Source organism: Zea mays, chromosome 6 (assembly GCF_902167145.1).
Source record: "Zea mays cultivar B73 chromosome 6, Zm-B73-REFERENCE-NAM-5.0, whole genome shotgun sequence".
Taxonomy (NCBI): Eukaryota; Viridiplantae; Streptophyta; class Magnoliopsida; order Poales; family Poaceae; genus Zea; species Zea mays.
The window spans coordinates 149,622,204-149,633,663 of NC_050101.1; the positions used below are offsets into that span (position 1 = coordinate 149,622,204).

Sequence of the window (11,460 nt, forward strand, 5' to 3'; positions counted from 1 at the left end):
GTTCAAATTGTATTAATATCAAAAAAATGAGTATTAAAAATGAGTATATGAATTCTGTTATCACTGTAGATATAGAGTACCGAATTTAGATGACGTTGCTGGAGTTGGCGAAGATATAGAGGACGAAATTTTTTAGAGGGTTCTGTAAAGGACAGAGAATATTCTTTAGGGGATAGAATTTAGGGGACGTTGCTGGAGACAGCCTCAGAGCGAGTCACTAGAGTTTTGCAGAACCATCTGAACGAGATCCCCATACAGTAGAACAACACTGTTGTACAATATGTAGACTGCATTTATATAATGGAGTTCAAAATAATAGACGAGGAAAATGAGTTTATAATAAGAAATAGAGATGGTCAATCTGAGGTAGCCTAACAGATTATCGCCGGCCATTAGTTAGAGCCGGCAATTAACAGACCATATCTCTGTTTTCTTAGATTAATTTTCTGTTTAGCAACAAGCTAGATAAACCCATCCTGCTAGTACATACTCCTAGATAGCAGTGCTAGTAATACCACCCAGCAAGGCTTGCAATTATCTTAGCTGCTTGGAGAAACATTATACTACTAATAATATTATTACTCGATCCAAAACAGCTGCGGCGGCCGTTCACAGCGACGGCACGCGGCACGCGCGCGCTGGGGCTGGGGCTGGCGCTGGCGCTGGGCCCCCCTGCTAAGGCGTACGGCCTACGCCAACATGAGGTCCACGGCGTCCCACGCCTCGACGCCGCCACCCTCGTCGGCGTTTTGCAGCCCCAGGAACGCCTCGAGCCCAGACATGCAGTCGCGCAGCGCCTCCTCCCCGCCGCCCGCCACGACGACGGCCGCCGCCGCCGCCGGAGGAGGAGGAGACGAGGCCGAGCTCTCCTCGGTCGCCGCGGACTTGCGGCGCCTCTTGGCCGCCGCCGGCGCCGGCGCGCGCGCGCCGCCGCCGACGGCGGGCGGGAAGTTGAGCTTGGCCTTGGGCCCGCGGATCTCGCGCGCCGCCACGTCGTAGGCGCGCGCCGCGTCCTCCGGGGTGGCGTAGGTGCCGAGCCACACGCGGGCGCCCTTCCGCGGGTCGCGGATCTCCGCCGCCCACCGGCCCCACGGGCGGCGCCGGATCCCGCGGTACGCCGTCTTGCGCCCCGGCGCCGGCGCCGGCAGCGGCAGCGGCAGCTCCGGATGGTCCTCGCCTGGCCAGAAGCAGAAAACGGTACCGGCAGCGCGCGGCGGGGTTAGCGAATGGTTGTTGTGCATGCGGCGGGGTTAGCGTAATATTCTACAGGATGTCATGCATGTAGGATAGCAAGCTGCAGAAGCTAATCAGACTGAGCACGGGCCTCGCCAGTTAGTGGTAGGTATACAACGTACTACCGGAGAGGATGGAGGCGGACATGGTGTCGTCTGTTGCCGGGCGCCGGGCGCCGGCGGGGACGAAGTCGGCGATGATGGCTCCGCCGCACATTGTCGAAACAACGAAACCTACGAGTCAGTGGGCAGGAGCCGCAGCGACGGCGAAAGGGCTAGCTAGGCTGGTGTAGTAGCGCGTGGTTTTGGTGCCGGCCGGCGCTCCCACCAGAGGCCAAACCCCTCCCTATATAGTATATAGAGCGTGCGTGTGTGACGTGACCAGTGCTGCGCCACAGGGCACGGACATGTGTGACGGACGCGGACGGTACAGTACTGGAGCTACAGGCTTTCGCCAGGAAAAGCCGCGCCAGGGCGGTGTCCGGACGCATGCGCCGCGCGCGGATCGCGAGGCGAGCCGGGGGCGGCAGGTGGCGGTGTGGGAGTCACCGAGTCAGTCGACACATGTCCGCGGCGCGCGGGTTGACGGGTGCGACGAGACGTTGAAGGGGGGGAAAAAAATTTGTTGCAGCCCGGCTGCAAACCAGGCTGTTTGCAGCCCCTCACAAAAATGAAGATAGGTCCCACCCACAGGTAAATAATACAACTAAAACGTTATCTGGTGGACCTGCAGGTGGGGCCTATCCACCTTTTTGTGAGGGGCTGCAAACAGCCTGGTTTGCAGCCGGGCTGCAACAAATTTTTTTCCGAAGGGGGGGGGTCTCGCGCTGAAAAGGACCCCAAAAAAGAGTTTCGGTGCTGGTGCCAGTCCTCCCGTCCCTGTCCCCCACGAACGATCCGCCACTGGTTTTCCTGGCGCCCGAACGGTGGGCGGGCTGCGCTGGGGTACGTCCGACCACCGGATTGCCAAGAGGCTGCGCCAACGACGCCAACTCCCTTCGGCGACCCCGGGTAGAGATGAAAACTGTCGGAAACGGTATTTATTCGATAATCAGTTTTATAGTCGTTTTTCTTTGATTGTGATATAGAATATACAATACAAATTTGTATTCTTGTTTTTAACATCCAACTTGTTAAGATTCATCCTATATTTTCTCAAATAATAGATATAAACTTCGGTATGGATTCGGAAACAAATTCAGTAATTTTTTCAACTTTTTGTGTTGTAGGGAGCAACTAATACATAAAACAATTTATGTAATATTTTATTCATATTTGTACTAATGTGCTTGATAACATAAGAAAATATTAACATCAAATTTTATACATATCTATTTTAAAATATTAAATTTGTTCTAACAGTTCGGATTACCACTTTCATCCCTGCTATCAGGCTACCATACCACCAAGCTTTCTTTATTCTAGTATATCAGCAACTTTATCTTGCAGCCAGCATAGCTCTAGTCCAAGTCATAGATACGATTACTGTCGCCAAACGCCGCATCTGGCCATATGATTATTTCCTCTTGCAATACTCGTGTACATACCCACCCGGCAGGCCGCGCGTGAGGAGACACGCGGCGACGGCGTTGCAGTAGCAGCAGATTGTGCAACTTGCAAGCCAGGTAGTACTAGTCCAGTACAAAACAGTAAGGCGTGAGGAGAAAGTACTTTTTGGTCCTACTTCTCACTCTACCTACTTGAAAGCTACTGGTAGGTTTGTTTAGTGGGCGGCTGGTGACGGTGAGTAAACAAACACGTGATTAATTATCCAGAGCTGACGCAGATGCATCATGCATATGCTCCCAACAGTCTACGATCGAAGAACTTTTTTCCATCTATTTTTAAGCTAAAATTTATTAAAGATTCAAACAAAACGTGAAAAAAAATATTTTGATCGTGGTCTCTTACGTACCCCACTACAAGCAGTACAAGTTTGATGGCTCCTTTATTTCTGACGGCTCCCTAGACCACTGTTGGACATAAGCTTATGTCCGACGGCTACGGGCACCCGTCGTATATAACACGGAACGTCCGACGGTTGCCAGAGTGGCCGTCGGATATAAGCTTATGTTCGACAGCTAGCAGACAAGCCGTCGAACATAAGTTTATGTCCGACGGTCTCTTAGGTGGCCATCGGAAATAAATAATTTTAACCGACGCCCCCGACGCCCGCATCGGTTCATTCTCTATCTCTCTCGCTCATGACCAGCCGTCGCCGCCGAAATAGAGGCTCCGCCGTCGCCGCCCAAGCGACTCCCGGCGACCTCCCGCTCCGTCCTGACGCACAGCCCGCGCCCGACCCGTCCCGACGACCGCCCGAGCCCGTGGCCGCCTCCGTGACCATCCCGACGCCCCCGGCGCCCGCATCGGTTCATTCTCTATCTCTCTCGCTCATGACCAGCCGTCGCCGCCGAAATAGAGGCTCCACCGTCGCCGCCCAAGCGACTCCCGGCGACCTCCCGCTCCGTCCTGACGCACAGCCCGCGCCTGACCCGTCCCGACGACCGCCCGAGCCCGTGGCCGCCTCCGTGACCATCCCGACGCCCCCGGCGCCCGCATCGGTTCATTCTCTATCTCTCTCGCTCATGACCAGCCGTCGCCGCCGAAATAGAGGCTCCGCCGTCGCCGCCCAAGCGACTCCCGGCGACCTCCCGCTCCGTCCTGACGCACAGCCCGCGCCCGACCCGTCCCGACGACCGCCCGAGCCCGTGGCCGCCTCCGTGACCATCCCGACGCCACCGGAGCTGTCCCGACGCAGCCCACGCCCGCCGGAGCCTCTGCCCCCGTCCCCGACGCCACCGGCGCCAGCCTCGACCCGCCGGCGCTCGCTTCACCGGCTCATCGTCCGGCTAGGTGAGTAATTTTATAATTTTTAGTATAATTTTGTGTTTGCCAGTAGTCATGTTTGGTTTTGTAATGTCCGATGGCTTGAGTTAATTATGCAATTAAATTAGCTTGTTTTAGTTTATTTATTAGTGCCTATATAATTTAAACTTTTAATTTCCGAGGGTAATTATTAAGCCCTCGGAAATAAGGTTATTTTATTTGATTTAGGATCCCGTGAAACGATTTTTCTGTAGTGATATTGTATTAGTGTAGTTCATTAATAATCATAACTAATTAAGTTAACGTCTCGTATCTAGTATGGAGGAGGATCGTCGATGTATGTATGAAGGTTGGAAGAAAAGAAGTGCTCTATCAAGTGAGTGGGTTGCCAAGACTGGTGCTTTTCTCGATCGTGCTTTTGCTCGGTCAGAGACTAGGACCGATGTTATGTGCCCTTGTAGCAAGTGTCGGAACATTTATGAAGTGAGTGATTACTATTTCATGTGCGTGTGTTATAGAGATTTCAGACACCACCCACTTCAGTTGCCGCACCTGGAGATGGGTCTGGTCAAGACGACGCATCACATTCTTGGGTGAACAACCTTTTCAACACGCAGAGTCCAGTCAGAGGGAGTGGCTATAACTCGAACCAACCAGGCGATGGATATGAGTGATAGTTCATCAAATGTGTTTAATTTGTAACTATCACTGTTCATGTCAAAGACTATCCATCGAATAATGTCAGTTTTTATTTTGGAACTATATGTTGATGTAAAAAACTTGTTGCAACTATATGTCGTGATGTTAAATTTGTGAATGTGAATACTTATGTGAATATATTTGTGATTGTGAATATGTGGTTGTATACGAACTCTGTGTATATGTGTATGCAATCTATGTTTTTTTTTGTAAATGTCAGAATTAAAAAAATCAGAATTTTGTGTAATTTCTGAAATTTGTTATGTCTGACGGCCTGACGTCAGCCGTCGGACATAAGGGCCTGTTATGTCCGACGGCTTAATATAAACCGTTGGAGATAACAAGCACTTATGTCCGACGGCTGACGTCAGGCCGTTGGACATAAGAGATGTGGGTCCCACCTGCGACCGGTAAAACAGTTGACATGTATTATCTCCGACGGTTTGTGGGGCCGTCGGAGATAGCTTATCTGACGGCTACCAGCGGACATAATGCTATTTTCGACGCCTTATGGGCCTGTTTGGTTCAGCTTTTTTCTGACCAGCATTTCTGAAAATCTGGCTGTGGGGAGAATCTGGCTGTGGGAAAAATCTGAGTATCATTACGATTACGTGTGTAGGAAGATAAAGTTGTTTATAGGGCTCAGGATCTAGAAAGTAACGGATTACTACTATTACAACGACTCAACCGATTATGTGTTTATGTTGATTTTGGATGATTTTTGTCCTAACGAATTTTATAGAAGCTGGCTGAAAAGCTGAGCGTTTGGCAGTCCGCAGCAACTTTTGGTGGTCAGAAGCTGCCAGAAGCCGAAACAAACAGGGTCTATATCCGACGGCCAGGTACCGTCGAAGATAAACATATACCGTCAGATATAATCTATGTCCGACGGTTTACTACTTATGTCCGACTTGCCGTCGTCGGAATTTGTGTGGTTTACTGTAGTGACCTCCCGTGTTCAACGTATTACCAACCATCACACAGTACGTTCGCAGTGTCCGCCCGCTTAGCTTTCTTCTGATCTTCTCTCAGTCGGTGCCGCGCCCCCCGCCATTACTACAAATCGATATCGAGTTTCATCGCGTTTTCAGAAGCAGCTTATTAGACGACATGAATATATTTCCCCCCTCATCAAGGTGACAGTAACAAAAGTTTCTGCAAACAAAACAATTACTATGAAAATCATGTTGAGACCCACACATTCAGAGCAAGCAACCTCTCTAGTAAGGGATTATTTTAGCTTAATGTGGGCCGCGTAAGTTACCAAAACAATTTCTTATATAAAAAGAATCTATGCGTGATAGTTGCTGGACTATGTACAAAAGATATGGATTGTTAGGTTCAAATACCCGCTCATTTACCTTGCCAAAGAATGCATATAGCTGGGAGAACTATGTTATCCATACTCAATCTATATTATATTAAAGCAATAGTTTTCACGGCTTTCAAATAGTAAAAAATCTAAAATAATATATAAATGGAAATTCAAATCATGGTTATCTCTTTTAAACCCACGTTCACACCTACCTAGTCAAGAGCTTTGTGTTTTACATTTATACTACTCAAATATAAACAGAAAACATACCAACGTATGGACACTTTGCTAACTAGTTGAATGCATAAAGATAGTGTTTAATGGCCATTTAAAATAATGCATGTTCCTAAAGGAAAAGCTAGTATATATTTTATTTTTAAATTAAACAAGAATAGCGTAGTAATTGCTTTTCTAGGTCTTAGATTGTCTCCAGCATCGTTCTCTATATTCATCCTCTATATCCGTTTTTTACAGTCTTCTCTAAAAGATTTCATCCTCTATATCTATATGTACTTTCTCTCCAACAACGTCCTCTAAATCACGTTCTCTATACGTAAATACCTATATTAGAGATATTTTTATTTTTTATTTTTGTACATACGTATTTGTCATACTCTCAAATGTATTGTACATATTTTAGTTTTGCTAAACCGATTATTTAAAGTATTCAAATGGATAGAGAATCGTTTAGAGAAACTGTATATATAGAGAATCCAACAGCGTTCTCTAAATTTAGAGTATCGTTTAGAGGACGCTGTTAGAGAACGTAGAGTACCGTTTAATTCTCTATATTTAGGGTACATGAGCTTTTAGAGTACTTTGTTGGAGCCGACCTTAGTTCGTCTCGCTGAGATTTATTAGACGGGACGTCTGCAGAGATAGAAACATATCGATTTTTTTATAATTATCCGTCCTAAAATCATTAAATTATTGAATGCAAAATCCGTATAAGAATTTAAGCATTTAATATTCATATCATGCCCTTACACCTTAATACTACTAAGAAGTCCAATATATACTACTCTATTAATAAACTCCCACCCCATGCCCAACACCTTGGTAGCTCTCTCAACTACTGCCCTGTGGACGTAGGGTCCAAGCAGTCAACTACTATGTTGGCCCAGCACCTGGCCCCTGCCCTGTGGACAGGTTCCGCGCAGTCAACTACTGTGTTGGCCCAGCACCCGGCCCCTCCCACGCAACTACCATTATACCCCCCTCCCACGCAACTACCATCTCTACTAACTCTAATGTAGACTGCCCCCGCCTCCTTGTCCCGCCCGCCCGCCGCGATCCGCCCGTCCTCCCCGATGAGCACGCACCGAATCCTCTCCAGCCACCGCGGCCCGCGGTGGCGCCCGCCGCGATCCGCCCGCCCTCCCCGATGAGCACGCACCGAAGCCTCTCCAGCCGCCTCGCCCCCGCGGTCCTCCCCGATGAGCACGCGCTCGCGGAGTCCATCAAACGCCGCCTCGGGCCGCCCCGATGCCGCGCTCTCATTCCCTGACCTCCACTCCAAGCTCTCCGTCCGTGCCCGCCCAGCGTCGCTGTGGCTGCTCCTCTACCTGCTCGACTCACTCTCCTCGCAATACCGCGCCGCCACGGCTTCGTTCCTCCCAAAACTTCCCATCGCCGCCCCACCGCGGAATGCCACCTCGAGGATGGCGCCGGACGCCGGTGGCAGGCCGGGCTCACGGGCGCACGGGCTGGTGATCGACGAGACGGAGGTGTCAGAGGCCACTCCAGCATAAGGTGTGACACCCCTTGCTCGCTCTTTCTAGCTCCAATCTGATCTGCCTTCTTGGTTAGGGTTTGGGTGATGGAGTGATACTCGATCTGGCGGATTCGGATTTGATTTTCTCCTTGCCTTTTTGTGCAGCACCAGGCGGCGGTCGTGGGTGTCCGCAACGGGTCCACGGTGCGGGCCACGACGGAGGAGGAGATGGCGCACATGTTCTGTGTGTTTGACGCGAACGACGACGGGCGGATCTCATGGTCGGAGCTGGCGGCGTTGTTCGTGAGCCCGCGGTTTCGCCCCACTCCCTCCCACACAGATTTCGCCCCGCTCCCTCCCACACAGATTTAGCCCCTCCCGGTGATCGTCGGAGCGGAGCCTGCCCGTCATGGCAGCGGCTAGGGATGAGACGAAGCGCTGCTTACGCAAGTTCGATGCCAACAGCGACGAGCAGATCTCGCAGTCCGGGCTTGTGGCACTGTTTGAGGGTGTGGGGTTCTTCTCCATCTGCACTGTTCCTCTCCATCCAAGCCCTCCTCATCACAGCTGGACTGCCCTCCTGCCACCCGGACCTCGCCCTGCTCGTGCTCAACTTGCTCCTCCACGCGCTTTCAACCGTGCAGCTGTCCAACATCTACCTCAACACCAATCGCAAGGATGATGCGCGTCGGGTGCAGGAGCTGAGTGGCAACCGGGGGATCTAGAAGCTCCCCTCGTATAACGCCTTAGAGGTGGATGGCGAGGTGAGCTCGTTCATCTACGATGACCAAGTGCACCTGCGGCGCTTCAAGATTTGGGAAGTGCTATGGCTGCTAGCTGACCAGATGGCGCAGAAACCGAAGGAAGAAGAATATGTTGAGTTTATTTGCATGCTCGCAGTAATGTAATGGAGAACGCTCTAGGGACGGGGATGAAGGCAAACATAATGTTTGTGTGGGATTGACCAAGCATAGCGTGCATCATAGACAATAGGTGAATTTAGGTACGAGTTCATTTAAATAGTGCTTGGTGTTCATCTAAAGTCAATGGTAGGTATGGCAACCATAATTTTGGGTGGGCAATAAACCATAATTCAGAAGTGTGTCATGTTTGTTTATCTATATAACTATTAGAAGCATGTTGTATCGTTGTGCAGTGACGATGATGTTTCTAGCAGGTTCAACTGATGCCTGATAGGGTGACCCTGAACAGAACGACACACACCTTGACGAGGCCGAAGGATGGATCGATTTAGGTGGACGCTGCTGTCAAGCAAGCATGATGGGTGGCATTCCATTTCTGATTTCTCTGGTACACGCTGATGCTATGCTCTTCCTCAACTCGATAGAACTTGTAGCTATGCATGTGCATGCCTAAGACCGTTTCCTTTTTATGTTGGAAAAAATTGTGCCAGGAATGTTCCTCTCCGTACCAATCATATTCAAAAGTTTCTTTTGATTTTCTTACCAAGTGAAACCATTTTTGTTCCATTTTCACCATCTGAGTACTACTTAGCTCAATTTTGGAATTTATTGTGAGATCTATTAAAAATTATGTTGATCATGGTTACAATGATCATGGCTGCAACAACACTACAATACTCAGGGCAATCATTTTTGACAGGTTATTCGTAGTGTTACAAGGATTAGAACCATGGGTTTGGTATTTAACTGGTATTTTGACAGGTTTTAAGATTATATAATCTTATATTGTAATCCACTATTCTGTGGAATATATAACAAGTGGGTGTTTTGTGGAGCAAGAAATAAGGTTGCTGAACAAGTTTTTCTCGGTATGTGCTATACGTAGGAAATTAAAGGTTTAGCCTATTACGTATTTTTGTGTCAATGAATAACCTATGAAAAATTTAATACACTTTTTCATGTCGGTATATCGGGAATTTGTAGGGAAGTTTTTTCCCATTCAGAGCCATGGCCTAACCACCTGCCAGCACAACCAGTCTTAGGCTGAGCTCTAAAGAAGCTAATGCTATTTGCGAGGAGCCACAATTTGTCGTTTCTTCAGTCTAAAATGGCTGACTGTTAATGTTTTTTCCTTAAAAATAGCTCCTCTTACAAAATATATCGAACCCAGCCATTAACAATGCCCTCTCCCCTCTCCCTTTTTCAGGTGATTTGTGAGTCCAGTAGTAGATCAACTGCTTTGATAGAACCAATTCAATTTATTCTTTGCAGGACTATAGCATCGACCACTTATTTATTCTTTGCAGGACTATTGTCAGTCGAGAAGAAGATATATTTTGAATTCTCTATTATTATTTATTCTCAACTATGACATTCTCCTATCCCATTTCAGATAAAAGGGATCAATTAGGTCTGATGGTCTACTCATAATTGCCATCACCACATATTCCTTGGTAAAATTCTCATCTTAATTGCCATCGCCACATAATGTATTCTAAGTTATGTTATGTGTATTTTTATTGGTACTGCACATAATGTTAATGTATTTACACCATGATGGTAATGATAACACCATAAATATCAATAAAAGTAGAACCATGATCATTTATATATGTAATAGTATATCATAGATGTTAGCATATCAACATAATTGAAAGTCTGAATTTATTGTGTTAATGCTATTAGAAAATTCCCTGCTAGTAGATGAAAGTGTTTCTCCCTAAGTCTGTAAATTGTATTATTCAGTCGAGATGTTGCCCATTAGAGGCTTGGTCTATATTCATAATGATGTCTGAGGTCCCATTGTATATGCAGCAACAAAGGCTTCCTCTGTATTTTTTTATACATGAGAAATTTTCAGCGTGTGTAAATTGTATTAGTGAGACAAGCAGACAACCATTAGAGGCCTGGTCCATGAAAAAATTATTTATAATGAGATCAAGATTTCATTGTACATGTAGCCACAAGGCTTCTTTTTTATATTTTTAACATGAGTGTATTGATGCAATGTCGTTCTGTTTTGTCATTTTATTTTTGTTATATCTTGGTGGTGCTAAGCTAGATCAATATTTTGCCATTGAATTTATGAGCGGCCTATATGTTCAGAGTTTGCAGATTTCTTCAGTTAAGCTGAATGCAAACCGTCTTGTTATTGGCACACTTCGGGGATTCGACCAGTTCATGAACCTGGTGATCAACAACACTGTGGATGTTAGTGGAAATTACAACACCCATAATGGAATGGTGGTAAGTTTTCTACTATTGAAGGTTATTTTGAACTTTTCCCACGTGTACCTGTGGTCAAGCAGTTTTAAATGATGTTTTGAAATGCTTAAAAACACAAATTTTAAAGCTTGCTTATTAATTCACATAATATGCTGACATCCTACAATTATTTGCAGTTTATTAGGGGAAATCGTGTTGTCATGATCGAGGCATTGGAGCTAATTTCCAAGTCACAGTGAGTCATTGTTCTCCAGTTGATGTAGCGCTAGCAGCGTGAAAATTGATGTAAATGATATCTATGAACCCTCTTGTACTTTAGACATAACTCTGGAGGTCAAAGCTATCTCTTCCCGGCTTTCCCTTCTTCCTATGTGGTGCTTGTAGCTATGCAAACATCTACCCAAGTAGGCCTGGCTAATAGTGCTAGCCCTAGGTTCAACGATGGCTTCATTTACTGCCTTCTCAGCGCTAACATTGACAACAAGTCATTTCTTCTATTGTTCTACATTGTCGTTGCCTTGC

The 11,460-nt window shown here is 47.2% G+C and overlaps 2 protein-coding genes across 3 annotated transcripts; one reads left to right on the plus strand and one right to left on the minus strand.

Annotated features, from left to right (window-relative positions):
• Positions 1-271: 271 nt before the first annotated feature.
• LOC100280468 (uncharacterized) lies at positions 272-1,633 on the minus strand. 2 transcript variants are annotated; one of them, XM_008649541.3, is made up of 2 exons: positions 1,356-1,633; positions 272-1,177 (listed from the first exon to the last, which is right to left on the minus strand). In XM_008649541.3, exons 1-2 carry the CDS (start codon positions 1,447-1,449, stop codon positions 690-692), a joined length of 582 nt encoding a protein of 193 aa, XP_008647763.1. In that variant the 5' UTR covers positions 1,450-1,633; the 3' UTR covers positions 272-689. The 2 variants fall into 2 exon arrangements, with proteins under 2 accessions (XP_008647763.1, NP_001146860.1); NM_001153388.1 differs by having other exon boundaries at positions 274-1,177; positions 1,359-1,541.
• Positions 1,634-10,797: 9,164 nt separating this feature from the next.
• LOC103630231 (probable small nuclear ribonucleoprotein G) lies at positions 10,798-11,460 on the plus strand. Its single transcript, XM_008651303.2, has 2 exons — positions 10,798-10,959; positions 11,115-11,460. Exons 1-2 carry the CDS (start codon positions 10,798-10,800, stop codon positions 11,175-11,177), a joined length of 225 nt encoding a protein of 74 aa, XP_008649525.1. The 3' UTR covers positions 11,178-11,460.